Source organism: Anser cygnoides, chromosome 25, assembly GCF_040182565.1.
Source record: "Anser cygnoides isolate HZ-2024a breed goose chromosome 25, Taihu_goose_T2T_genome, whole genome shotgun sequence".
Taxonomy (NCBI): domain Eukaryota; kingdom Metazoa; phylum Chordata; class Aves; order Anseriformes; family Anatidae; genus Anser; species Anser cygnoides.
This window is the reverse complement of record NC_089897.1, coordinates 4,268,489-4,294,887: the sequence shown is the minus strand read 5'-3', so window position 1 is coordinate 4,294,887 and position 26,399 is coordinate 4,268,489. Positions and strand designations below refer to the sequence as shown.

Here is a 26,399-nt window from a genome sequence, read left to right as displayed (position 1 = left end):
TTTGCCCCGCGGCGCCCTGATAAAGGTTCCGCGCCGCCCGCCGCGCGCCTCGCTCAGGCGCTGCCCCGGCAGAGGAAGGGCGGCGGCGGCGGCGGCGGGGGTCGGGGAGGCGGGAGGGGTGGGGGGGGGGGGCGGCGGTGGCGAGGCCGGAGGAGAGGCGGCAGCGTGGCGGGGGCCGAGCGCGGCCCGTGGTGGGGAGGGGATAGCGGGGCGGACCCGCAGGACATGGAGGGCGAAGGCGCCCCTTCATGGCGGGGGCCCGGCGGGGCGCTCCGCGAGCTGTGCCGCTCCTTCGGCCACTACAACCGGCACCTGGCGCGGCTGCAGCACAACCTGCGCGAGACCAAGAAGTTCTTCCGCGACGTCAAGTACTCGCAGGGGCACCCCTTCGCCTCCGCGACGCCCGCAGAAGGATCCCCCCCCGCCGCCGGCTGTGGGGACGGCTCCCCCCGGGATGGCGGTGAGGGGGGGGCCGGGGGCGGCGGGCGGGGCCGGGCCGGGCCGGGCTGGGTCGGGGGGGCCGGGGTGGGGGCGCCCTGAGGGGCTGGGGGGGTGCAGCTGGGTCTGGGGGGGGCGAGGGGTGTGTGGGGTGAGGGGCTGGGGGGGGAGAGGGGGGCTCTGAGGGATGCAGCTGGGTCTGGGGGTGAGGGGTCTGTGGGGTGGGGGGTGACTGGGTGTGTTATGGGGGTGCAGGTGGGCTTTGAGGGGCGCAGTTGGGTCTGGGGGCACGGGGAATGTGGGGTGAGGGGCATCTGGGTGTGTTGTGGGGTCCAGGTAGGCTCTGAGGGGTGCAGCTGGATGTGGGGTTTGGGGTCTGTGGGGTTCGGGGGTTGTGAGGAGTGCAGCTGGGTCTGGGGTCTTGGGGCCTGTGGGGTGGGGAGTAAGGGGCAAGTAGGGGGTGGTTGGCTGTGTTACGGGGGTGCAGGTGGCGTGGAGGGGTGCAGTTGGGTCTGGGGGCACGGGGACTGTGGGTTTGTGGGCGTCTGGGTGTGTTGTGGGGGCGCAGGTAGGCTCTGAGGGGTGCAGCCCCATGACAGGGTGCTGTTGAGGGGCTGCGGGCTGTGCACTGAGGTTCAGAGGGGCTGTGGGGTTGGCGTGCACGTAGGGAAGTGGGGTGACTCGGGGTGGAGGTGAGAGGGGCTGTGGGGGCAGGTCAGAGCGTGGGTGAGGACTGGGGGGGGCTGGATCCTGCACGGGGGTGCGGGGAGGAAGGGTAAGCGCCCCCGGCACGGAGTGGGCCTCGCAGCGTGGTTGTGAAGCTTCGCGGGGGGTGCTCCTTCATCCGCTTGGTCTTTGTCTGTGGCTGTTGACAAACATTGCTGCGGGTTGGAGACCTCCTGCCCTGTGTGGGTCCTCCTATTCCATAAGACTGTCTTGTGAGGAGAGCTTAGCGTGACATTAAATATATATAAAGATCTTCTTTATTCGCTTCCAAATGGTTCATGAGTCATCTCCGTTGGCTACTTGTCCATGCTTGTCTTATGCTTATAATTCTGGTTTGGAAATTGGAGGGTTGTTGAGCTCTCCTGTCAGCCTGTGTCAAAAAGGAGTGAAGTGTTCCACGTGAACTTTCGGAACAGAAGTGGATAGCTGTCTAAAAATCTGCTCTGTTTGTTTACATCTTTCTGTGACTTCAAAGAAGCAGGAACTGGTTGGTTTCACTTGCTTTCTATTAGTCTAAAGGCTGTTTGGGTGGCAGCACTCAGCTGGAGGTGTTCTTCTGTTTGGGTACTCCTCGTACAGCATCGCCAGCCACATATCAACTGCACCCTGAAAGGCTGCTTATGGGGCTTTGTGGGTGTGGAGGCAGCGTTCGTTAAATATTCCTGACATAGGTACGTATTTCCCCAAGTATCCTGCCTGCTCTTCCTACCACAGAGTGCTCGAGACTTTCTAGCTGTCAAATACTCACCTTGACCTGGTTTGAGTTTACACTGAATGTGGTGCCAGTTGGCCCTTAAGTATCAGGACTTCGGGAAACGCAGAGTGCTTTAGATCTTGTTCGTGCGAACAGTAATAACAGCGTAGGCTCTTGGTTCGGGCTTTCAGACAGAAGAAGTTGTATAACATTCACCATTCTGAAGAATAAAACTTAAATCGGTTGTTTTCGAGCTGTTATTAAAGCGGCAAGGTGCTCCAGGTGGGTATGGAGCAAGGTAACAAACCTGCTCCGGGTTAGGCGAGGAGCTGAGGTGGCAGCCTTGAGGGGAGTGTGGAAGGAGGGGGAGGATGAAGAGCAGGGCTTGGTGAAGGATGGAGGCTGGCTGTCTTCAGTGAGTCACCGGCGAAATAACTGGGAACCAATGTGGTTATATATATGTGTGTGTGTGTGCGTGTTGTAAAAGCATGAAAAGACACAAGCCTTTGAAATCCAGAGCACTGATATAGCTCATTGCCTGTGTGCCTGAATAACCACCTCTGCATGGAGCTTCTTGTTTCTCGGCAGTTTCAGTTGATTATGTATTTCCAGTGCTCTCTGAAGCTTCGCGGATACTTTCTCTGTTAACAAACATTTTTTCCCCTTTCTAACGTGGGGAAGTTATTTGAAATGCCAGAGTTGAAGAGGCACGTTTTGTACTGGCTCCGGAACCGTTTTTCCTAGGCTCTGCCCTACCAGTGGTTTCCCATTAAGAGGCGTTTTGATAAATCAGTTCCAAAGGCTGCTCGCAGCGCTCTGCGGAGCGTGGAGGTGTGGGTGCCAATGGTTTGTGAAACGGGTAGGGAGCGGGAAGAGAAATGGACAGGGCGCTTACTGCCTGCAGTTGAAGTGGAAAAATAAACTGCAGAAGTAAATCTAGATGTCTTGGAAACAAAACAAATGTGCGGATTTTGCTTTTGGGACACCTGCGAAGCTGTTGCAAGAGCGTAGAAGCGTAACTGCCCTTTGAATCAACAGAGACCGAGCAGCCTAAATGCAGCCTGGGCTGCTCCGTCTGAGAACAGCCCCGGGAACCTGCCAAGCTGGGCGATTAAAGGAGGAAATGTGGCCCACCTTCCTCTGCCGAAGAGGATGACGAGCAATGTTTGGCAACAGTGGGGCGTCACTTACCGGGTGTTTCCTCTGTGGCCTAAGCACCAGGACGTATTCCTTATGGTAAGAGAGGGAAAATAACTTCAAGGGTGCAAAGAGTTGTGAAAATGGAAGCACCGAACCAAACCCTGCCTGCTTTGTCGTGAGTAGTTTTTTTACAGTGACTTGTTACAGGGCTGGGCCAACCCCGCAGCTTCAGCCTGGGCAGATCTGACAGCTGCTCGGTGAGTTTCCACTTGGTTTCCTTCTTGGTGCTGTTAGCGAACGTGATTTTTACAGAGTCAGTATGAAACAAATCTTAATTAGGGATTCAGTAACGTTTTTTTCTACTATATGTAAAGGTACTAAGGGAAAAAAACCAGCAACTGTGCTTTGTGCTAGCTGTGTTTTTCTTTGTCCTGTGCTTGAAGCAGTTGAAACTCTTTGACCTAGGAACTGGAGGTGGTTTTCGCTGTTCATTTCTTGCTTTCCTTCGGGAAGTAAACTGAGCTGCACCTTTTGCCCGGGTAACCGCGGCATCTCCGGAGTGCCGGTTAGTAGCTGTGGCATTATTTTAATGGGTGTGTGCTGGGAGAGAAGCCCTGGGCCTGGTAACTTGATGGTTCCGTACGTAGGTGTGTTTTGGGGGGGGTGTATTAACCAACGGGCTTGGGGGAGTTCTTGTCCTGGTGCTGTGCTGACCAAGGGTATGAGTCTGGGTTAAAATGTGGCGGTTCTGCCTGAGATCCCCCAAAGGCCGGTTAGGATTCCCGTTGCGCTGGCAGGTACATGGACATGAGATGAGCTTTAGGACTAGGTACTGCACGGAGAGGTGGTGGGGAGGGTTCTCATGAAGAAACTCCTCCAATAAAGACGGTAGAGAGATGAGATGGGAAACGCAGCCAGCCTTCCTTAAAAAGGGGGCGAGCGAAGCACTAAGGGCATCTGCAGGTTCGGCAGATTCAACCTAAGGTTGTTTTGCGAAGACTTGGGCTGAATTCTGGGATGAGTCTTGGTGAGAGACTTCCTTGTTCTCGCACAGGCTGCCTTTCATCCCAAGGGGTTTAATCGGATGCACGCGCTTAAGGACTCCCCTGCGGCCAGTTGTCTGAAGTGGTTATCACATGTCTCCGGCTGGTACGGTGCGTGGGTGCCGTGCAGCGCCAGGGGAAGTCTTTGGTAAAGTCCTGCCGCGGGCAGGAGGTGCTCGCGCGGCTGGGAACCTCGCCGCATCTCCGCAGCGAGCGGGTTGCGAATCTGCTCTTTGTTAGGTCAGCGCTGCGGGGGGCTGCGTTCGCTTGTCTCGTGCCTTCCTTGCCGAAACCGACTGCAGGAAACTTGTTCTGTCAATGCCGTCCCGGGGAGGTTGCGCGCGAGGAAGGTGTCTGAAAGATGGGGTATTTATACGGCCCTCCTGTGCTTCAGTAACTGCAGCTGAGCTGCTGGACTTCAATCATCTTGTGTTGGCATTAACATGCAAATGCAGAAGGTGCCCAGAACAAGTAGAGGGTGAAATCTGCTTGTTCCTTTCCTGTTAAAAGCCCGTGTAAAGGGGACTTCGTGGCCTGTACAGCTCCTTCCAGAGCTGTTTATTTTGTGCTTGATATCTGAAGAGCGAGCTTGAATTCCAGCTGGAATTCAACAGATGTAACTGGATCGAAGAGATCTCGTAGACGAAGGTCTACATGCGCCATGTCTGGGTTTTTGCTGATTCCTTTGTGCACTGCTGGGCAGATCCTGCCCTTCAGCCACTTGATGTGGCCACTGCTGTGGCTGCACGGGCTGAGAGGCTTGTCTGAGGTCACCTCCAAGAAGCGATGTCTCCCGTAACCATTTGCAGGGGTTCCTTGGTGTGCCAGAGGGACGCGAGCTCCCCAGGCAGGGCTCGGGGGTCTCCAGGCTGTTGGTTTACGGGGGTCGGGTTGTGGGGTTGAGGAGTGCTGTCAGGAGGAGGTGTGGAATGACTGGCGCCTGCCCTTCGGTTGGCAGAGGTGCGAGTATCCCGGTGTGTCGGAGTATCTTGTTTTCTTGGGCCTCGAGATGCTGAAACGATTTTGGATGCCAGAATGTGACTCATTAAAGGAATTTTAATAACCGTGGTGAAGCGGGACCTTCCCCTACAGAATCCCTGCTGGTGCTGCTCAGCTGGGCTGCGTCCGACACTAACTCGGCGCTGTTCTTGCTGCCTTGCCTGACGCCGGGCACTCGGCCGGGTAGGCAGCGCTCAGGCCTGGCAGTCGGTTTTAGCAGCGGCGTCTCGATTTGGCGTTTCGTTCCCGGGTGCCATCTGCCTTCAGATCTGGAAACACGGGCCAGCTCTCTGGCTGCGGTGGAACACTGGCTGGTTTGTGCTCGGGAATCGTGCTGAAGGGCAGCAGATGGGGAATTTGTTTGTATCTCTTCTTTTTTTTTTTCCTTGTACTACCAGAATTATTCTGTTGCCATGTGTAAGGTGACGCAAAGCTCCTTAGGCTTCAGCCGAGATGACTGAGCGTGGGAAAAGCTGTATTTAGGACTTCTAAAAGAACTCAGAAGCTAAATTCAATACCGAGACTGTTTTTTCCAGCCTTACTCTAGTAAGGCAAATGCAGGGAGCTGCAGCACCGTGGACTAAATTGAAGCAGCCCGGTTAGTGGGATGTTTTAGCTGATGCTTCCCGTGGCAGATGGGTGAGGAGAGCGACTGCGGGGAGTTCTGGCTCCTCTGCAGGAGGCGGAGATGCTCAGTAGTTTCCTTCAGCAGACTAAATGTTTGTGAAGTTGATAATATCTGGCAAACGGTGCTGATTTAGATCAGCTCTATAGATCACATCCTCTGGGATGGAAAGGAGAGATGTATTGGCAGTGCAGCCAGGGGGAGGAACCTGTTGCTTAATGCGTTACGGACCGCACCGAGAGCCTGCTGGCTGCTAGCAGAGCATCCTCCCTTGGGCTCGGCGCTGCCCGGGCTGGGGAAGGCACGGCAGCTTCTTCCGATGCCGTGGCTGTGTTTCCATCACGGGGGATTGCTGGCAGAAGCTGTTAGTTCTGCTGCCATTTGCGAGAATGCCTCTTTTTGAGGCTGGAGGGGGGGGGGGTTGCTGCTTTAATGCTGGTGTTCTTAGTCTTTGGACCATGAGTTTGTCCAAGGATGCTCTCGGGAACCGGTAGATGTAAAGTATTTACGCCTTGTAAGTGTGTGGGTGGGGCTGTCCCCCATTCATAGCTGGTGCATTTATTTCTATGTGATGGGAGCGTTGTGGACCGGCAAGGCATCAAAACTTGGGGAGAGGCCGCTGTAGGGACCTGTTAGGCTTCCCTGAACTCTGGAGCAAGGTGAAACGCTGTTCCACCCCACAGGTGAAATCAGCCCTTTGGTTTCAGCCGTGACAATTGTTTCCTCTTTGCTTTTAGGGCCGACGGTTAATCTTCCACTAACCTGCTTAAGACAGCTCTGTGTAAACACTTTCTAGTGGAATAACTGGGGAGAGCTGTAGCAAACTTGCCTGGTGACTTGGTGCGAATCGAACTGCCGTGGACGGCTGTGTCGATGCAGTGAGAGCACTTAAATTGCTGACGTGAGCTCCAGGATGCTTAAGCAAATTCTTGGTGCTGTGTGGCCTGCCGTGGGGCAGCGGTGTCTGTACTGTAGCATCCAGCTGGCTTAGAGATACGAGAATTATTGTTCAGCCCACCTGTTCTCATGCAGTCTGTCCTCAATTTCAGGGCAGAACTTCATTTCCTTCCCTCGCCACGAGGAAGAGCACCTCCAGCGGACTGTGAGCTGGCACCCTTGCCTTCTGATTCTCGGCCAGAACTGTAATGCCAAGTGCCAGTTACTCAACATACTGCTGGGGGAGAAGCTGCTCCCTACCACCAAGATCAGCAGCGAGGAGAACTGTAAGAGGCGCCGGATCCGTTTCACGCATGGGACGCAAACACGGGTCAGTCTGGCACTTCCTGAGCAGTACGAACTGGTCCATATGATGGCAGCCCACCGGGGGCAGTGGGACACGATACCAGAGGAGGACTTAGAAATTCGTGGGGACAGCGAAGATCCTGCTCACCGGATAGCAGAGCTGGAGGTCATGCTGCCGTACTCGCTGCTAAAGGTAACTGGGTGTCTCTGTACCATTGCAGTAATGAATTCATTAAGGCGTAGCAAAATTACGTCTGCAATAAGCACAGGAATATTCCTAGTTAACGGAAGAGAAACTGGAAGCCTGATGTCTTTTTAATCTCCACCCTAAAAGGCTTGTAAGAATAAAGCTTCTTAATTCCAACTTCTGACAGAATGAGCTGACTTCATGAGAGTGGCTCTTACACTTCTGTGATGTCAGTGGAGGTTGAAGGCGTTAGGAAGGAGAAGGTGGGAGTCTGTTCTCAGGGCTGTGTGTGATCTTGCTGGTACGTTGCTTTGTCAGCCACCTTTCACTTACTTGTGAACCACGTTCCTGTCCTGGAAGTGTTGTGGTTTGGTGCTTAGCAAATATCTTTAAAGATGAGTGTTGAATTTCATTGGTTTTTATAGCTTTGATAAGCTTTCTTTGCATTTCAGATCTTACATTGAGATCTTGTTGTAGGGTAACACAACCTAGAGCATTGTACTTTGGCAATCAAACATCCACAATAACTTATTCTTACCTGCAAGTTGCTTATGTGCAAGGAATCTGATCTGTGCTCACACAAATAAGAGTATGAACTTTCTAGCTGGAGAGTGAAATGTCAAGGTAACGCTTTTCTTGGGCATCTGAATTGAGACGTGATTGTAATTAGGCACGAAATGGAGACGCGGTCCATCTTCCTCAGGTTGAAAAGCTTTACAAACCCCAACTGCAGCTGAAGTTGGCAGCAGCCAAGTCAATGCTACGTTGTAGGGTGTTTGTGGCTTTCTGTACCCACTGAAAGAACAGAAACACGGTGTTTATAGGCTGTACGCAGCGTCCACCACCTTCCTGAAGAGCACCAAATCTGCTGCTGGTGCTGCAATGTAAATGCCTGTTCTGGCTCTGCGTGTAAAATCCTGCCGTGCTCTTGCGTAAGAGTATTACCTTTACATTAATTTTACTGAGATGGTTTTATATGGGTCAGTTTAACAACACTGCAGTTTACAGCCCTCCTTACATCTATATTTCTCACGGGCGACAAAGATCTCTCTGTCTGGCCTTGGTTATATTTAGGACGTTTAGATGAAAACATCTACTCAGATTAATTTGAAAAGGGTTGGTGAAATAAAAAGCTCTTCCACTAGAAGGACAGGGAGGGTGAATCACAGCTAGCCTCAGATTGAGTCAAAGGATTCCTTACATAAATTTTAGGGGCTAAAAAGGAATAACAAAACTATATTTTTAATGCTGATAGGAGGGCTTAGGCATTTTAGCAGCTCATCGGGGTAGGGATAGCTTCTTGTTAAATTACTGGAGTCCGGTGTCCTGCTGAGGGCCTTGTCTCTTTCACCCTTCTGGCTGATGTGTGTTTTCTAGCTCTGCCTAGCATGCACCAAGAAAACAAAGTTAAAAATACCAGCTAGTCATGGACACAGCTTCTGTAATTAATGGAATATATATCTGGAACGGTCATGGATGAGGTTTGTTGGACATTAACCAAAACTGTCTGCAGAACTACTCCGAGAGAACTTCTGCTTTTTATTAACTTGTGTAACAGAGCTGGTAGTCTAATAACAGTTGCATGCTTGACAATAACGTGATAGTCAGTGCAGATCTCAAGGATTTAGCTTTGCCCAGAAGCCAGATAGCTTGGAGGAGCTCAGCACCTTTTGGGCAGAGAGGGAGGGAAACCACTCTGAATTTTACCCCACCTGATACCTAGAGTTCTTGGTTTATCTGTTTTTTTTTTTTTTTTTTTTTTTTTTCCTTCCCAATAGCAGAGCGCTTACAGTATAGTACTGCTTCATGGTAACTTTGTTCTAGGTGTTGGGAGGGCAAGGAGACCTAGCAGTCTTGCTGGTGTTTAAAATCTTTCCAGGTCCTTCACTGTGGATAGTTTGAGGAGATGAGGATGCTTTTTGTTTACTGCCTTTGATTTTGACGTTTGAAATCGCGTTCATTCTGCATGATGGGAACACTTATCTACCAGTGGGATACCATTAAAGGGCCCTCAGTGGCTGCAGGATCTGGGGAATGCTCTGCAGCCCTTCGGGCCTAAACATCTCGTACCAAAAGCCTTAATTGCCCAGGCCGGCTTGGCCACCTGGGTTGCACGCTGTGGTTTTGTGCAGACACTCCGTGCTGACTCACGCTTCTTGGGGCAGGTACTCGCTTGCTAAATCTAAACTCCTTAGCCACTGCTCCAGCGAGGAAAGGTTAACAGGACTGAAATAGATATGAATTCAATCACAGAAGAAGTCTGTAATGTGATGTGAACTGCTTTTTACGTTGAACCCCAAGTGTAGCGCCCTGGGTTTGGTCTGATAACCTCTCGATACCTGGGCTGGGCCCGTGCTTGTTTTGTGTTACTGAGGGATGTCTTAATCACAACTTGTTTCGCAGAAAAGGGCTGAGGAGGAGGGAGCCAAAAAATTCATTTGCTTGGGTTGTCCCCTGGGAGAACACCAGCTCGTGCTATGAGGTATGTGAACTTAGGGGTTTTTTGGTAAACGACCAGGGAAGAAAAACACTGGCAAAGCTGCTCTGTTCCTTGGGGATCGCTGTGCACAGGAATGCATCTAGGTCACGGGGAATAATCCATCAAGCCAGACAGATTATTAGATTTGCAGTGGAAGTAAACAGTTGGTTCTTTCCCTAAATCTTATCAGTTGAGCCTGGATGCCCAAACAGACTTCTGCGAGGTAGTGCTTTCCATCTGGATGGCACAGCTGAATCAGAGGAGGGTAGCGGAGCTGAGGGCTTCCTTTCTCATGCCTTCATTTTGCTGTGTGCTTCGTTCTACTTTGAGCCTTGGACTCAAGGTTTCAGCCAGGGCTTTGAGGGAAAGAAGAAATTTCAGTTGCTCTGGCAGAGCTGGAAAATGCGTGAAGAAATGCAAGCTGGCTATGTGAGCTGCAACAGAAAAAATAAATCGGAGTTTATTGTTGTTTCTTAAGGTACTGTAGCGATGATTCAGGTCATATTAATTAGTAGTTGTTACGAGCAGCAAGAAATGTGGCTACATACCTGTGGAGTTATTTTAAAGTACATCCTGCTTAAAATCTCCTCCTTGAGAGTATTTTTGACATGTTTGGCAGTGGCAGTAATACAGAAACAGGAAAGGTTTCTGTTCTGGCTGAGATGCTCTTCCCTCCACGCAGCACTGCTTTACTTTGGGGTGTGCTGAGATGCTGCTGCCGGGTACCAGCACCCAGAACCTGAGGTTGTCCCTCCTCTGTCCATTTACACGGGAATAGCCGAGGGCAGAAGATACCGAAAGCACCAGCAGCATGAAATTTCTGCCTTCTTTGTGAGACCTGTTCTCTGCTTCTGGTTTCGCTGGCTTAGCGGTGTCTTACAGGGGAAGATTTCATGCTCAGAAAAAGAACATTGCTTCTCAGAGTGTTGGCTGAGGGTGTACGCCCTTCCAGCAGAGGTAAAACAAAATTCCCTGATCTAGTGGGCTTCAGAGTCACTGCACAAAACCAAAACAAAAGCTTTGTAGGTCTGTGAAGGACAGCAGTACCTGCTGGAGACCAGAGGTATCGCTCAGTTTACCTGCGATTCTCTAGGTTGGTTACCTGGCCTCTGACCGGAATCCCCGTGGAAACAGAATAAGCTGGCAAGATCTCAATAAATAAGTAAAAAGAAATAAAATCAGCTGAGGGACGGGCTTAAGAATTTCTAAATATATACTTTTATATACCCCTGGAATCTCAGATTAAAAGGGAGGCTGTGAGATTACCTCTCGATGTAACAGAGGCAGAGTACCTGTCTGGCTTCAGTGATTCACAGCCTGTCCTTCCGTGTCCTTCTGTGTCCCTACCGTGAAGGCAGGGTCTTCAACCTGGCTTGGAATAAAACTGAGCTGGGCCTTCAGTCATGATCTGCTTGGTATGTGTTTGGGTAGAAATCTGACTCAATTGGGTTAGCTTCTCGGCACCTCGGTTGACTAAACAGCGATTGAACTGCCCAAAGCTGAGCGAAATAGGACAAGATCCTGCTGGGATGTAGCAAACAATTCCTCATTTCCAAACGAGTTAAAAAGAACTTAGCTGCTGACTCAAGCTTAGTAAAATGGCACACCTCAGTGGTCCCGGGACGCCTTCTGTGGGACTCGGCTTGTCGTGTTGTAGCTCGAAACCTGCTTCATCCTGGATTTTAATTTTTTTGGTTGGGGCATGGGAGGCAGCAGTCATCCTGGCCTTGCAAGTCTGAGCCCGTGGATGTATATGTGGGGTATGTGCATGGTGTCCTTCTTGAACCTGTCGTTGACAGCCGCTGTACAGCTGCGGAGCAGTGCATCATGCTTGTAGTGGAAGAGCTGTGACTTTGTGTACCTGGAGCTCAGATTGCTGGGTAGAAAGCTGTGATATTTATATAAAAACTAAGGACCTTTTAGTTAAAGAAACTACGAATGAGGTTACTTCACAGTGATTTCATGCGTACAGCCATGTCAGAAGTGTTGAAGTGTGTTTATAGTGTGTGACCTTGCGAGAACCAGCTGGGGAATTTCAGGAATCCGGCGTGATTCACAGGTAGTCCCCGGACGGGAGGAAGCGATCCCCGATAGCCGCATGGACAGCGTCAGAACTTCCGCAGGACATCAACTGAAAAAATAAAGGTGGGGGAAGAAGTGCTGCTAACGTCCCCTGGAAAAGCCGGAGAGGCCTCTATGGCAACAGAAGGACCAGTTGCTCGCTGCACTCTGTTCCCTGTGTGGGTTTTCTCCCTGTCTCCTAGAGACAGCGCTGGCTTCCTCCTTTGTTTACAGGCGCTGGCGTGAGTCACCCGTCCCGGGGAGCCCTGCGGGCTGCGCATCCCCTGCTGCGCCGGCTCCTGCGCCTGCGGCAGGTCCGCTTCAGCGCCTGGCAGTCCCGAGATAGCAGGAAGTCGTTACTGCCCCGGGGAGCAGCTCGTACACGTGGTCAAGGCATTTAAGTAACTCTAGGGAAAAATGATTGAAGAAGGCTTAATTATAGCCCCTCGTTGGGAGCTGGGAGCTTCGGTTCGTCTTCGGTTCCAAGCCTTCAACACTTGCTTTCGTTATTTTAGTGAAGTGATGCATGAAATGCCAACGCTGTTCTCACATATCCAAGGGTGATTACCGTCTCCTTGCTTGTAAGAGAGAGGAGCGGTCTTAAAAGTGCACTTTTTTAGTAGGATCACTAAGAATTAGTGTCAGCAGGAAAGCGAAACTCTGGGTAGTAAGAGAAAAATGAATAAAATCTCCTAGCTTTGGCTGGATTTGCAGGATGTCACAGATAAGCTTCTCACAACCATGTGTTTCTCCTCCCAGTCTTCTGGCTGGGAGCTCTTTGGAAGAGGGTGGTGGTGGCAGCGGTGGGTAGTGTAGTGCTATCTGCTACGCTGAAAACTGACAGCACGAACATCTCAACAAGCTGCAGACCAGGTAAACATCAATGGGAGGTCGAGAGTATTTACTGGGAGAGGTTGTTGCAAAATGGGGCAGGCGTAAACCAAAGAACAACAACTGTTCTGTGACAGCACTCCCCTGGGAAACATTTTCTAAGTTTTGTTCTCAACGAGGCCAAACCTTAAAGGCACTTGGTGCAAAATAAGAGTTTTGGAGTCAGTGGGTACTGATTAATTCCTGGCTGCATCTCTGCCACTGGCTATCAGCCTACAGGTAGGGTATAAGCTGCTGTGTGTGAGACTCCATAACTGTTGTAAAGGGTGCGGACGTATTTTGCGCTTTGTGAATGAATTGCAGTGTGTTCTTGCCTCTGTTAGTGTTGAGAAGGATCTGTACAAAACTGTTTTTTACCTTCTTGCTTGTTAGGAAGTGGACGTTGTGGTAGCACCGTGTCGTGGATTCCAGTCTGCTGAAGCCACCCTGGGAGAGTACATGAACCAGGTCTTGCTCGTTGTCATCTTTGCCATCAGTGAGGCTGAACTTTCGTCTTCAGACGAGAACGAACTGCGCGAGATCAAAGAGAAATTCTCTTTGCCCATTTTCTTCTTCAAGGTGCCAGAGTCAGGGGTGGAGCTGATCTCTCCCAGAAAAACTGATAATGAAAAGTCCTCCCTCTACTGCCAGCTGATGGACCTGGAGTACCTGAGCACCAACCACTGCAGCTGCGGGGCGCCCAGTCCTGACGCCGATGCTCAGAGCATGTTGGTGGAGCAGTTTGAGAAGCTCCGTCTCCTAAGCACTTTTTCCAGGCAGGTGCTTCAGAAGCATCTTGTGGAAGCAGCCACCAGCTTGAACGAGGTGCACTGCCGCTGCCTGAACATCTTCATCAATCAGGCTTTCGACATGCAGCGAGACCTGCAAATCACTCCCAAGAGGCTGGAGTACACCCGCAAGAAGGAGAACGAGCTCTATGAATCTCTGATGAACATTGCCAACCGCAAACAAGAGGAGATGAAGGACATGATCATAGAGACTCTTAGTAATATGAAAGAGGAGCTCTTGGAAGATGCTGCTAATATGGAATTCAAAGGTAACTACTGGCAGGAGAGGGATTGGAACAAATTGGTCGGGGCTTTAAAGGAGCGCGATGGGTGATGGTTGTAGTCTGCTAAGGGATGGTTGAGTGGCAGTCCAGACAGGTGACTCTGCAAGCCAGCTCTGAACTGGTACACAAAGGTATTAGTTCTGTAGTACCTACTGGGTAGAAAGCACTGTCCTTAAATCTGAGATCTCAAAATATATGAAGTCTTGTTTTCTTATAAATCAGATGGTTTTCCCCCTTCTAGCTTGCTGCATGGTTTTGGACAGGGTATTTTACTTCTCTGTTTTAATTCCCTGTTCTGCAGAAGAAGAAAATAAGTCTCAACTTTACCTCAGCCAGCATGTTGGGACGTGGGAATAAAAATCCATCCTAAGGAAAAAAAGTTTAGTTTTAGCAGTGAAGACTTGACTTGTGCTTTTTGCTTGCTTTCTTTGAGAGAGATTTGCATTAGACTTCTGAGTATAGAACCTGCTAAAATGAAACCCTTTTGGGTAGGTGAAAGTTTCTTTTTAAAAAAAAAAAAAAATTCAGCATAGTGTGCTCCTGAGGCCTGTGCTTGGCGTTCGGTGTGTGGTTCTGGGAAATGCGGGGATTCTCACTGCATCTTACAAGTACCAGTATTTCTAGGAACACAAAAGCTGGAAGAATACGTGAGGGTGTTAGGTGTGTGAAGGGTGACGTGCCATCTAAATCCTGTCTGCAGGAATACGTGGCGTGTCATAAACATCAAAGTGACAGTTTGAAGGTTGGTACTCTACAGCTCTCCTGCTTGCGAAGCCGAGGTTTACTCTAACAATTGTTTCTCTTCAAAGGAAACGTGCTTCTGTGGGCTGGTAGGGAAAGACTTTTCTACTTAAAATCAAAAAATAACTGTAACCTATTGACTTAGTACATAAATTATTCTCTGTGGTGTGAGAGGCCAAAATTGTAGATATTTTTGTCTTGCCCTATTTTCCCTGAATTTCAAACTAATGCTATGTCCTGGGAGGGAGAGGAGAGAGAAATGGTGAATTATGATTAATCCTGCAGGTTAGCATCTGGATCTTTTTGCTTCTGCAGGTGGGAAATGGATGAGATCTTCTCTGTTTCTTGAAATGTTTTTTTGTAGTGCCCTTGGAAAATGAATGGCTCATAAAGAGCTTGTTTCAATTCTAGCACCAATCTGTGTGCTAGGAGAAACAAACCAAAAAAAACTAGCACATGTTAAGGGCGCAGTCAGTGTGTGTTAATTCTACCTGTTTAGGGCTGCTGTTACTCCATTTTCAGAGGGGTAATAATCATTCCTGATGCTTTGTCTGTCTCACTAGAAGGGATACTCACCTGTACAGAGCTGGGGCACTGCTGTGCCGGAGTTCAGGATTCTGTATTTGCAGGAGAGTGTTTAGGGACAGCACAGGCCAAAACACCTGCGTACATATTTGTTTATACACAAATGAAACAAGAAAAATCACTTACTGAGAGCCAACAAGATGCTGCGCTCTATTTGAAGTAATATCCTAAAAGGAGGAAGGTGTTATTTTGAGGAGCTAATGCCATCTGCTGATCACTGCATTTGTTTGAAGTAGGCTAGAACTGCTGTTGGTCAAAATCCAAAGACAAGATCTGCAGCTCCTCGTAGTAATCTGGTACTGTTCAGACTGGTTGCAGGGCACGATCAGCGATTTGCTCTGTTTGTTTAAAAATACCAAGTGATAATCAACCTCCTCAAGGTTCCAGGAAAAAAGAAATCGGGTAACCAGCCTGGCTGGTGTATCACTCGTCATAACATCCAGCGGTTGCTTATGGATTGCGGTGTGGCTTGGAAAAAATTCCTGACCTGTAATTTTTTAGATAGAAAACCAGCATTTTGCTTCTGTAACTACCCTCTAATTTTCAGGGCGATGGTTGCCTTGTCCTCACTGTACCACCGTAAACCTGGAGTGGCTGCAGATTGCTCGCATGGAGTCCATCGGGCGTTGCAGCATCCTGCAGGTTCAAACATCAATGAATGGAGGCAAACATCAGAATACTTTCCATCTTGGTCAGATGTGATCTTTAGCTTCCTTGAAAATGGAGTAACCGTATGTGCATTCTTGAAGTTACTCTAATGCTTTTGTGTGTTCTAGCACAGCGTGGGAAACTTAATCAAGGTCTGTAGGATTGGTTTGGGGACCGCGTGTAAAACTGGCGTTGTGGCACTAGACAGGCAGACTGACAAAAACTTTAATCCTTTGTGAACAGCCACTCCGTGGGTTCTTCTGTCGCTCATAGGTTTCTCTGTATGAGTTAAATGCTGCTTGCTTCAGGTTATATCTGGGTTTAAAGCAAACAATGAGCCTCTGAAGGATCAAAACAGTGAAAAGGCCTTTGGAGCAGCTGCCTGGAGTGGTGCTGTGCTGTAGCTCTTCTGCGAAACGTTCACAGCAGCTTTCAGTAGCCGGTGTTGTAATGGCAAAGTGCTGAGTACAAAAGATTTCTTTCTTTTCTTCTGTGCAGATATCATAATTCCTGAGAATGGGGAACCTGTTAGTTCCAAGGACATAAAGTGTTGTATTAGGCAAATTCAGGAACTGATTATTTCTCGATTAAACCAAGCAGTTGCCAACAAGTTAATTAGCTCAGTGGACTATCTCCGAGAGAGCTTTGTAGGGACTCTGGAGAGATGTCTGAAGAGCCTGGAGGAGTCTTGGGAGGTTTCAGTGCATCCTGCAAGGAATTTGGAGAAGTCGAAGGATGTTTCTGTACACATCACAAGCAATTATCTCAAACAGGTATGGTGGCTCAGATGGCTATCTGGAATACTAGAGTAGCCTTTTTTTTTTAATCCTGATGTAGCAAGGGTGGGAGGAAATGGAGGTGCTGAGTGACATTAGAGAAACACAGCTTTGTGGTGTGTGTGGGGGACTGGTGTCATTAAGGGAGGTGCTAAAACATGGGAACAGTTTTATTCTTAAATTTTCACGTGCAGGCCTAGCACTTACCCTTCCTAAATCTGTGTAAAGTGAACAAATCACAGCCTAGAAACTCCCGTGAGCTTAATAAAAATAAATGAATTGAACTAAGTGAATTGTGGAGTGTTCCATGTAGTATCTTTTTTCATTTTTGGAGGGTGTAGCAAATATTATAGTGAGTGTAGCTTCCAAATTTCCCATACTTTCATCTTTCCCCTGCTTTCCAGATACTGAATGCTGCCTATCATGTTGAAGTCACATTCCACTCCGGCTCAACAGTAACCAGGATGCTGTGGGAACAGATCAAACAGGTAAGGGCATTTTATTACTTTTAGTAGGTGTCAGTGTAGTGAATTTCTTGGTGCAAAAAAATATTTGAATACTCATGGCTCTCCTCTAAACTTAGGCTTTGGGCACATGCATTGCAAAGCTGTTGCTTTCTTGCTTTGCACAAAGGCTGTGCGTATAGTTTATTCCTGGGAATGCTAATATTAAATTTAAAGCAAATACCCCTTTAATGTTTCTTCCTTCTGTTCTGAAACAGCAAAGGAATGATGAAGAGTATTTTGAAACTTTCTGCTGTTTACATTTCAGATAATTGCTTGGGTTTGAGGGTTTCTTGCATTTTTCATTTGTTTTGTAATGCTTCTTGATTCAGTTCAATTCACGGTTCTCCCTCCAGAGCAGACCAGACTTCTCAGGTCTTTGTTTTAAAGTTGTCTGTTAAAACACACATCTTTCTGAAGTTTACTCTAAGAGCTGTTGATGACCTTCCCCCTCCTGAGTTTTTTGTATGGATAGCTGAGAGGAATGTGGGTTTTTCACAGATAGGTGCAGTGTGGACTGAGTGGTAACAAACCTTCGGAGTCCTTCATCGGCATGGGGAAGGATCCAGACTGGGTGTGAAGCAGCTGGATTTTTGTGGCTTCTAATATAGGGCAGAGAAGGGCAGCTTAATCACCCAGCAATTTAAGGGAAGTGGTGCATACCAGCACCTAGGACTTCCACACCAGGGTGTCCATCCGCAAAGAGCTGCGTCACTGCAGCTTCCTCCATTTGAGGAACATCTGTCTTCCCGAGGCTCTGGCTTACTGCGTATGCTTACAAGCTGAAAGCAGTCTGTTCTGCTGTGAGCTGTGAAGCAGTTCAGAACTGTCTTCCTTAAGATCCCCTTGTTCAGGGGCACTTATTCCATTATGGCTCCAGATGTTTCTGCAGCCTGATCAAGTAGCAGCCCCTTGCTGGGGACTGAGCCAGCCCTTGTCCTGTACCACAGCTGAGGTTGTCCAGGTGGTGGCTGTGTAACTACATGCCTCCTTGGTCAGATTTGAAAGGGTGATTGGCTTGTAAGAATGGGCAGAGGGGATATTCAGAAAGATCAGATCTCTTATTGTGTGTATGTGTGCAACTCTGATCAGTATCTCTAAATCAGTCACTGTAAGGTAACTATTTAACCTAATTCTGTGTGCAAATGATGGTATTGTTACAGGGTGTCTAAGGACTCTGGGTAAATTGACTGGCCTTTTGCTTTTCTGTAGTAGTGCCTTAATTCTGTTTCCTTTTTTACTAGATAATCCAGCGGATTACATGGGTGAGCCCACCTGCCATCACCAGCGACTGGAAGAGGAAAGTTGCTCAGGATGCTATCGAGAGCCTCAGCGCATCCAAGTTAGCCAAGAGCATTTGCAGCCAGTTTCGAACCAGGCTGAACAGTTCCCATGAGGCTTTCGCCGCTTCCCTGCGACAGGTGAGTAAGGGGCTGTTAAGGTGGAAATCTTGTTTTGTACGTTGATGCTCTTAGAGGATTTTTAATGGCTAAAAGAGCAGTTTGTGCAGTTAACAGCACGGTAGAGGTGAGGTGGTGGAGTTGATGCGAGTGTCCTAATACAAGATTCCATTTTTAAACTAGGGATGCTGTAAGTAGGATCCTCTACTCAGTTACTCAGTGCAAGGACCCTCAACCCTCTTATACTAGGGTTTTGGACCAGGCAGGATGACAGCTATGTGTGATACCTCTTACAGCTAGAAGATGGCCATTCTGGCAGGCTGGAGAAAACAGAAGACCTGTGGCTGAAGGTGCGGAAAGATCACGCTCCTCGGCTAGCACGACTCTCGCTGGAGAGCAGGTCCCTTCAGGATGTGCTGTTACATGGTGAGCGCTGTGCTTGATGTTCTCAGTGTTCTCTTCTTTACCCTCCTATTTCTGAAGCAGTCAGTGGGTGTAAGCGGGTGGGAGGGATGTTTTGCTTTGCACTAAACCACTTCAGCGAGCTTCCATCTGACACATGCTGAGTACCTTGAGTAGTGCAGCTGCTAGCCTGTGAAAAGCTCCAGGCTGCCAGCCTGACAGCGTACCTCTCATATAACATGAAGGAATAAACACATTTTAATTTCTGATTACATGGATGTTGTGCCTTACAGGCAAACCAAAGCTGGGCCGTGAGCTGGGCCGAGGACAGTATGGCGTGGTCTATCTGTGTGACAGCTGGGGAGGGCATTTCCCTTGTGCACTGAAATCTGTTGTTCCTCCAGATGAGAAGCACTGGAATGACCTTGCACTTGAGTTTCACTATATGAGGTGCGTGTTGTAAGTGCTTTTCTCATTCCGTACGGATGTCCTTAAATTCACTGCTGCAAACAAACATTATTTGCGTAGGCAGAGCCTTGCTGGCTGTATTTCTACTTTGCAGTCAGTGAGCTGACCTCGTGAAATGCCAAGCTGCAGTTTCTAGCAGAGGCAGGACAGTTTGCTGGTGTCACTGCAAAACGTAACAGGCACAGAACGGTGGGCAGGGAAGCTCTTTCCTGTCCTAATCTGATTCTCTGGTATCTATACTGTTCAAATGCTTGCTGGTTTTCAGATTAAATTAGAATTAGTGGAGTATGATAGCAAACAGTTCTTTCTCCCTGGATTTCTGGTGTTCTTTTTCCAATCTTCGTCTTCTCTAAAGTCACAAAATAAAATGTTGGGTCTACACTACAGAAACTGACTTGGTCTTCAGTTAAATAGCTGCAGGCAAGTGCTGCCGTAGAGGCAGCTGAAATAATAGTGTTTCTTTGGTACTGTAAGCTTTAATAGGCTTTCTTGAATCTGATTAGATCAGATGGTACTAAACTGTTATGGTCATCAGAACTGTGGGTGCTGTGATTATTTACACACGTGGCACGTGGATAGCGTCGCTATAGGTGGATCTTACTCCTGTTGTACTGAAGTTGCAGCTACTGGGCATTTTTCCTTTAGAAGGTGAGGCTTTGGGGGTGGAGAGAAGGAGATAAAAACGCCCACCTTTCTGTGCTGAACTTGTTATAGGTCTCTACAGTCACACGAGCGGCTCGTACATCTCCATGGTTCTGTGATAGATTATGGCTATGGAGGAGGTTCCAGCATTGCCGTCCTATTGATAATGGAACGGCTGCACAGAGACCTCTATACAGGACTGAAGGTAACAGCAGTCTGTGTGTATGTACAGTTTAATGTATGCATTTAAAAAAAGCCTAAATATCTGTTCATCTGCGAAACAGGCAGTGTTGAAGTGAGGAAGCGTGAGGTGTGGTTCTGTCTGCCACGTCCCTCTTCTGAAGGGGAAAATTCCATATGCTAAATGCAGGGTTGTGGATCTTTTTATTATGCAGATAATCTTTTTTTTCTGGGGTGTTCTGGGGCTGTACATAGCATCAGAACTAGACTTCATTGGTGCAGTGGTGCATATTCCTTGGTCTCAGTCCGTGTGCTGGAACATCTCGTATCGCTGCAATGTCAGAAATCATGTGGCTTTGTTCTTGGCCTTCCTGTCTGCCTATTCCTTGGGCTTTCACCAAGCTCTTATGTCTGTTTCTTTAAAGTTTGTAAACTCCTCAAGTGTGCTGAGGCTACAGCAGCGTGGTTACTGTTGTTGAAAAGTAATAAGCAAGACTACCATCTCTCAACCGGTAAAACCAGTGCATAGGGAAAGTAGGAGTAGCTCCCCTTGCTTCTGTTGCCTGGTGAATTTTTTGGGAGGATGGTCTTGCAAGAGCTAAAAGAATTGGATTTTGATGTTTTCTTGGTAAATAAGAGTAAGCAAAAGTAACTTCCACTTGTAGGAATTAAGTCTGCGTGTTTATTTTTTCAGGCTGGGCTAGAATTAGAAACACGATTACAGATTGCCTTGGATGTGGTTGAAGGAATCCGTTATCTTCACAGTCAGGGACTTGTGCACCGGGATATCAAACTTAAAAATGTCTTGGTAAGGAAAACTTTTGATCTGACTAATCCTGAAGTCTTACGAGGCCCTTTAAGTGGGAGGGAGGAGCGTGCTATAAATGAAGTAATAGCATTATTCATGTATCACGAATTGAAAGATTTTATCGTTAGCAACAACTGGTCTTGCAGTAGGGTTTTGTAGCTCAATTTCAGCCAGAGCCTAGGGGAAAAGGAACAGTAGAGTCTCTTCTCTTGAAGGTAGAAAGCTTGAGCTACAAGTAAGACTTCTAGTTCCTAGCCTTATTAAACCCAAACCACACCCTCTGTAGAAGACGAGTGAAGACGTGTTTTGTTGCTGAGCTTAGCTAGGTAAGTGTCAACGAGCAGCCAAGCAATCAGAGAAGCTTACCTGAGAACAAATGCTCAACCCTTCGAACAGACACAGCTTAAAACTGTAATATTAAAAAGCAGTAATACAACTGGGAAGCATGATTATCAGCTGCCTGTGTGAATTCTTCTACAGCTTGACAAGAAGAATCGAGCCAAAATCACTGACTTGGGGTTCTGCAAACCAGAAGCTATGATGTCTGGCAGTATTGTAGGCACACCTATTCATATGGCTCCTGAACTTTTTACAGGTATGCATGTGGATTGGATCCACTACTGTCTCACTCTGGCTTGTATTTTGCAGGCCATTACTTTAAACTAATACATCAACTTGCTTATGAAGGGAAAAATAATTAAAAAATGGGTCAGAAGACTATGCTTACAATGCATAATGTATTGTCTTTCCGTATTTTAAGTCTTAAATACTTGCTTACTTGAAAGAGGTGAGAACTGTTGGATTCAGAAGCTTTGGTGAAGTGATCAAAACTCCTATAACTATTAGTTTTGCAATTGTTAGGTGGAAATATTTGTCTTTCACAAGTTAATACCTCAGAAAGGGTCCTCTGGTTTTTGTGTAGCTGCTGAGTAGAGAATTTCTGAGCTGTTGCGAACATGCAGCCTATGCTCACATTCACTGTGCTTCTGGCAGGCACTTGATCTAAAATTGAAAGTTTCCTATTCAAGCATCCTGCAGTAGCACTTAAAGGTCCACATCAGGTTCAACAGAGTCCTTCTGGCCTGAGACGGTTTCCCTGCTTTGACAAGATTGCAACCAAACTGAAGCAATCCTATTTGTGTTAATTTAGAAACTGTTATTCAAGTGGTTCTCAGTACTAACAATGAAATACTTGTGACTAGCAGGCCAGATCTTGATCTTACAAAGACGTGAGTATTGGCTTAGCCCTTACGCACTTACTGTGCTCAATCTTTTCTTATTCAGTGGGTGAACCTGCTATAAACCAGTAGTTGCCAAACTTCTGCATTGAGAGGCTGCTGTTAGCTCTGTGGACTCCTGGGCTAGCAGCAGAGCTGAACAGAACTGAGGGTCTTAGAAACGTTTGTGTGTGATTCTCTAGAATACACCTGACCTGCAGTGGTCTGTGAGCCTCAGTTTGGGAGCTGCTGGTACAAGTTAAGGGTACAAATTCTCTGAGAAGGGAAGGTCTTCAGCTTATCCCTTCACTTTTAGCAGTAACGCCTGTTATGCTGCTAGGCTTCATACAAGTCCTACCTCCTGGCAATGAAGTTATGGTTTTAATCTGAGGATGTGGAACACTGAAATTAGTTTTGCTCAGTTTCCAGTGACTTTTCTTTTTGCCCTGCTGATCAGATATATGTATTTGTCACAGGAAAATACGATAACTCAGTGGATGTTTATGCATTTGGCATTCTGTTTTGGTACATTTGTTCGGGACATGTGAAGTTACCAGAAGCTTTTGAGAGATGTGCAAGCAAAGATCACCTTTGGAACAACGTTAGAAGAGGTATAAATGGCTTATGTTGAACTCTATTGGGTGACACTGTGCTTGTGTAAAACTTGAGAGGAGGTGAGGAAATAGATTTTTATCCTCTTGTAACTGAAAGGTAAAAATACAAGTTGTATTCTTTCACTGACTGTCTAAAAATTAAAATTTATTTATATCTTGGAAATGTTCTACTGAAATCTAGCTAAAATTAGCAGGGATGAAAGGAGCAGGCTTTCCGTTAGCTACCTTCTTGCCATAGTGTCACAGGAGCTGTGCTAACACACCACCTAAGCACTGTACTGCTGCGCAGGGTTTATGATGTAAACCGGATCCCAGAATCAGCCAACCGTGGCCTGATCCCCTCAAGAATGCTTAATCCCTCGCAGCTCCTGGAGGCCGTGGTGATCTGTACATTCAAGTGCTTCATGTGTGGCATGGAGGGGAAGCTGTCAGTGGTGGGCTGCATATTGAGTAAAAGGCTGATGGCTGTTCCCCGAAATATAAACTTACTTTCACATCAGGCCGCTGTAGGGTTAGCTTAGTACTGTGTTTTGAGGTAGCTTAATCCTTCATGCTGCAAGGTGATGTCAGAATGCTTTACTGCTTTGTGCCTTTAGTTGCTGTCCATATAATCTCTCCCCTTCTCATGTGAGAAAGATTAACTCAGATGAGTGAATCTTGTGTTTGGTCAGAAGGCCACGTACACTACACTCATTGCCTGTTCCCATCGTGAACTTGCTCCCAAAGGTACTACTACAGTGCTTGAGGGGGAATGCCTTTTTTTTTTTTTAACTGGGGAGAGTACTCATTTTGTTTCCAAATCCCTCGTGAGGAGGGGGGGGTTTTCAACCTGCACCAAAGTAATGAACATCAGAGAGTTTTCTATCCTGGTTGACGGTAACTGGGTTCCTCTCCCTTTTCCAGGAGTTCGCCCAGAGCGCCTTCCCGTGTTCGATGAGGAGTGCTGGCAGCTGATGGAAGCCTGTTGGGATGGAGATTCCTCCCAGCGCCCTCTCTTGGGGATTGTTCAACCTATGCTGCAGGGGATCATGGACAGGCTCTGCAAGTCAAGCTCTGAGCACCCAAATAAAGGGTTGGATGACTCTACTTGAAGAGGAAGCACGGAAGAATTCTTGATTATGGGAGAATTCTGAACCCCTAACTCTGCAGATGGCTTCTTCAGATGCAGTTTTTTGTGGCTAACATGAGTGGGACAGGTAATAGCAACCAAAAGGTTGCTTGTAGAGGTGCGACTCTGGGCATGTTTCATCTTGAACAGAGGCCAGAGAAATCTCCCTGGGACACCCTATTGATGCTAGTTACCCCGCTGCAGCTTTTATTACGGAGTGGCACAAGTAAAATAGAAAATCCACTCCCTTGAACTGAAAGGGGTTTTTGCCAATCCCACACAAACACCAATCAAAGAAAAACATCTTGTGTGTTTGGGTAGCATCTGTGTTGCTAGGAGCTGATCATGACAGTCTTTACTCAGTAAAGTAAAAGCTCTCTTCCCATTAACTGACGGCCCTAGGTGGCCTTCAGTCAACACGTCACTATCCCAATCACTTAGATTGGCACCAATTACAGTGCAGTCAGAGTGGAAAAAAAAAAAGAGGCTTTAGGCTTGAAGGCGTTTAGAAGCTAAGAGTGTCTATCTGTATTAGCTTCTTGCAACACTCCAAATGTTTACATTGACAGGAGCAAAGCTTCCATGTTTTACCTAAGGGGGATTATCTACTGTTCCACTGCAGTTAAAATACCCCAAGTTATAAGCTATTTATCTCTTATGTACCCTTCACCCCTTATTTCTGTAAACAAGCTCTTTTCTGGTAGTTTTGCTTCATAACAGTTATTTAAATATCTGAAGAAACCTGACCTTTCTTTTTTACAGTCTTCTGGTAAAATGGAAGACTGCTCAGAGATTCTATATTGTAATAGAGAAACATAAAGTCATTACATCTAATGACTGTCCATGGGGGAAATGCCAATTCATTTTAATTAAATTTGGGCTTTGAATTCGTTGTGAAGGCAGTAACAGTTTTAAATTGTGCTAACTATGACAGATGTATTTTTAAAATAAGGTTTCTTCAGCTTTTTTAAATTCACGTGCTTGGTGAGAGCATAGTCGAGGGAAAACAGGTCATTCATTCTTCAGTAGCTGTGTATTGTTGCCGTGTCCATTCATCTGATTGCTTCACTCTGGGATCTCTAATTTGGCTGTATTGAAAAGAATAAAAAATGGGGGGAGGGAAATCCTTGCAAGGAAGGTATGGGTTGGGATGGTCCTGGCGCCCTTATGAAGAGGGCTGCTCTTGAAAATATCCTTGCCCCTTGTCTTTTGCATTTCTAGGGCAACATACCTGTGGGGTGGAGGCTGAAATAGAAACTGCACCTTGTTTACTATGTGAGGAAATAGTGAGTTGGCAAGTTCTCCCTAAGCTTACTGTTTTTCCCAGCTGCAGGGGATGGTCACCAGTGGCTTTGTTTCCCAGGAGAGCTAATATGCTGCATCCAGAATAGTGTAGGCATGTGGAATTCCTGCACCCTGTTGCTGGAATTTATTGTCTAGTACACAGCAAAAACACAACTGATAATCTGCCTGTTAAACAGCTTGAGCAAAGGAAAGGGATACTTAACCCTGCAGTATTAGTTTAGTTTAAATCTTCCCTTCTTTGTGCAATAAACAGAATTAATGCTTTTTTTTATATAAACTTTTTTTACTTACTTGCATGTGTGGGCATTTTTCTGGTCTGTGATGGCATTACCAGTGCGGTTCTATACAGATACAGCTGCTCCAGCTGCCCCAGCCCAAGGTGCAGCGACCAAGAACCACATGCGCAGAAGAACGAATACTTTTCCGAAGTAGAATTGCTAGGCATTTCACTGCCTTGGTGCACGTCCATGCCACCAATGACACTAATAGTATTAACTCTTTTACTGTGTGCGGTGGTTAGTAACCTTACCTACAACTAGGAGAGTCGATGTCAGTCTCTTGCGGTTAATAGAGATAGCTTATGTAAATAATAAATGTATGAATAAAATTTAAACCTCTGTATATGCAATTCCAGAAATGGCTTGTATAGCTCTTCCTATGTACTATCTCCAGGCACTTATCTGATGCATTTTTTTGTGTTGTTTGTAGCTACGTTGATGTCTTGTTTCCATTTGGTTTGTCTTCTTGCATGTACAGCATCACAGATCAGCAGGTTTTCTCAGGCTTAGCACTGCTACTTCTCTGCACCTTTTTTTTTTTTCCATTGGGTATAAAGTTCTTCCTGGCTGAACATGTTTTGAGAGGCTTCACACATTCTGTTTATCCTTTAAATCAGTATTTTTTTCCCCCTGCCCTCACTTAGAACAAGGAAAAAGCTATACTGAGAACTTGAACATTCCTCAATCTGTGACCACAGGCATGGGTGTGCAGTTATATGACGAGCTGGGGAAGTGGGACCAAACCCAAGTCCTGTTAACCTTGGGTGGTGAGCTGAGCAGCTGCTCTTCTCTCAGACAAGGCTACCTTTACAGCTTTGTCTGCTGAAGATGTTTGTTAAAATATGTTTTAAAATGAGGTTGTGAAAGGGTACTTGTTACTGAGGCATTGTACATTGTGCCCCGCCTCACCAGGCTCCTGTTGTGTATGGGAGCTGTTCCCATCACTTAAACAAAAGCAAACTCCCAGCACCTGGGGCTCACTGCTGTGAGCAGTAACTCCCTGCCTCTAGGCCTGCCCTGCTTAAAGGGGAGCTCAGGCCAAAGCTTTTAGGGAAAATATAACAAAACCACTGTGTTTACAAAGGTCGCTGTGAGGCGTACAGCGCCAGGTGGGTGAGGAGGCAGGCTCCAGGTGCAAGTACTGAGGG

General features: G+C 47.3%; 1 protein-coding gene across 1 annotated transcript; it reads left to right on the top strand.

The window, feature by feature from the left end:
• The first annotated feature begins 124 nt into the window (after window positions 1-124).
• DSTYK (dual serine/threonine and tyrosine protein kinase) lies at window positions 125-25,601 on the top strand. The gene is made up of 13 exons (XM_066983220.1): window positions 125-460; window positions 6,715-7,100; window positions 12,898-13,561; window positions 16,049-16,323; window positions 16,731-16,814; window positions 18,074-18,250; window positions 18,526-18,655; window positions 18,925-19,081; window positions 19,814-19,946; window positions 20,616-20,729; window positions 21,210-21,324; window positions 22,423-22,557; window positions 23,464-25,601. The coding sequence occupies exons 1-13, from the start codon at window positions 226-228 to the stop codon at window positions 23,649-23,651; spliced, it is 2,793 nt and encodes a 930-aa protein (XP_066839321.1). The 5' UTR covers window positions 125-225; the 3' UTR covers window positions 23,652-25,601.
• The last annotated feature ends 798 nt before the right edge of the window (window positions 25,602-26,399 follow it).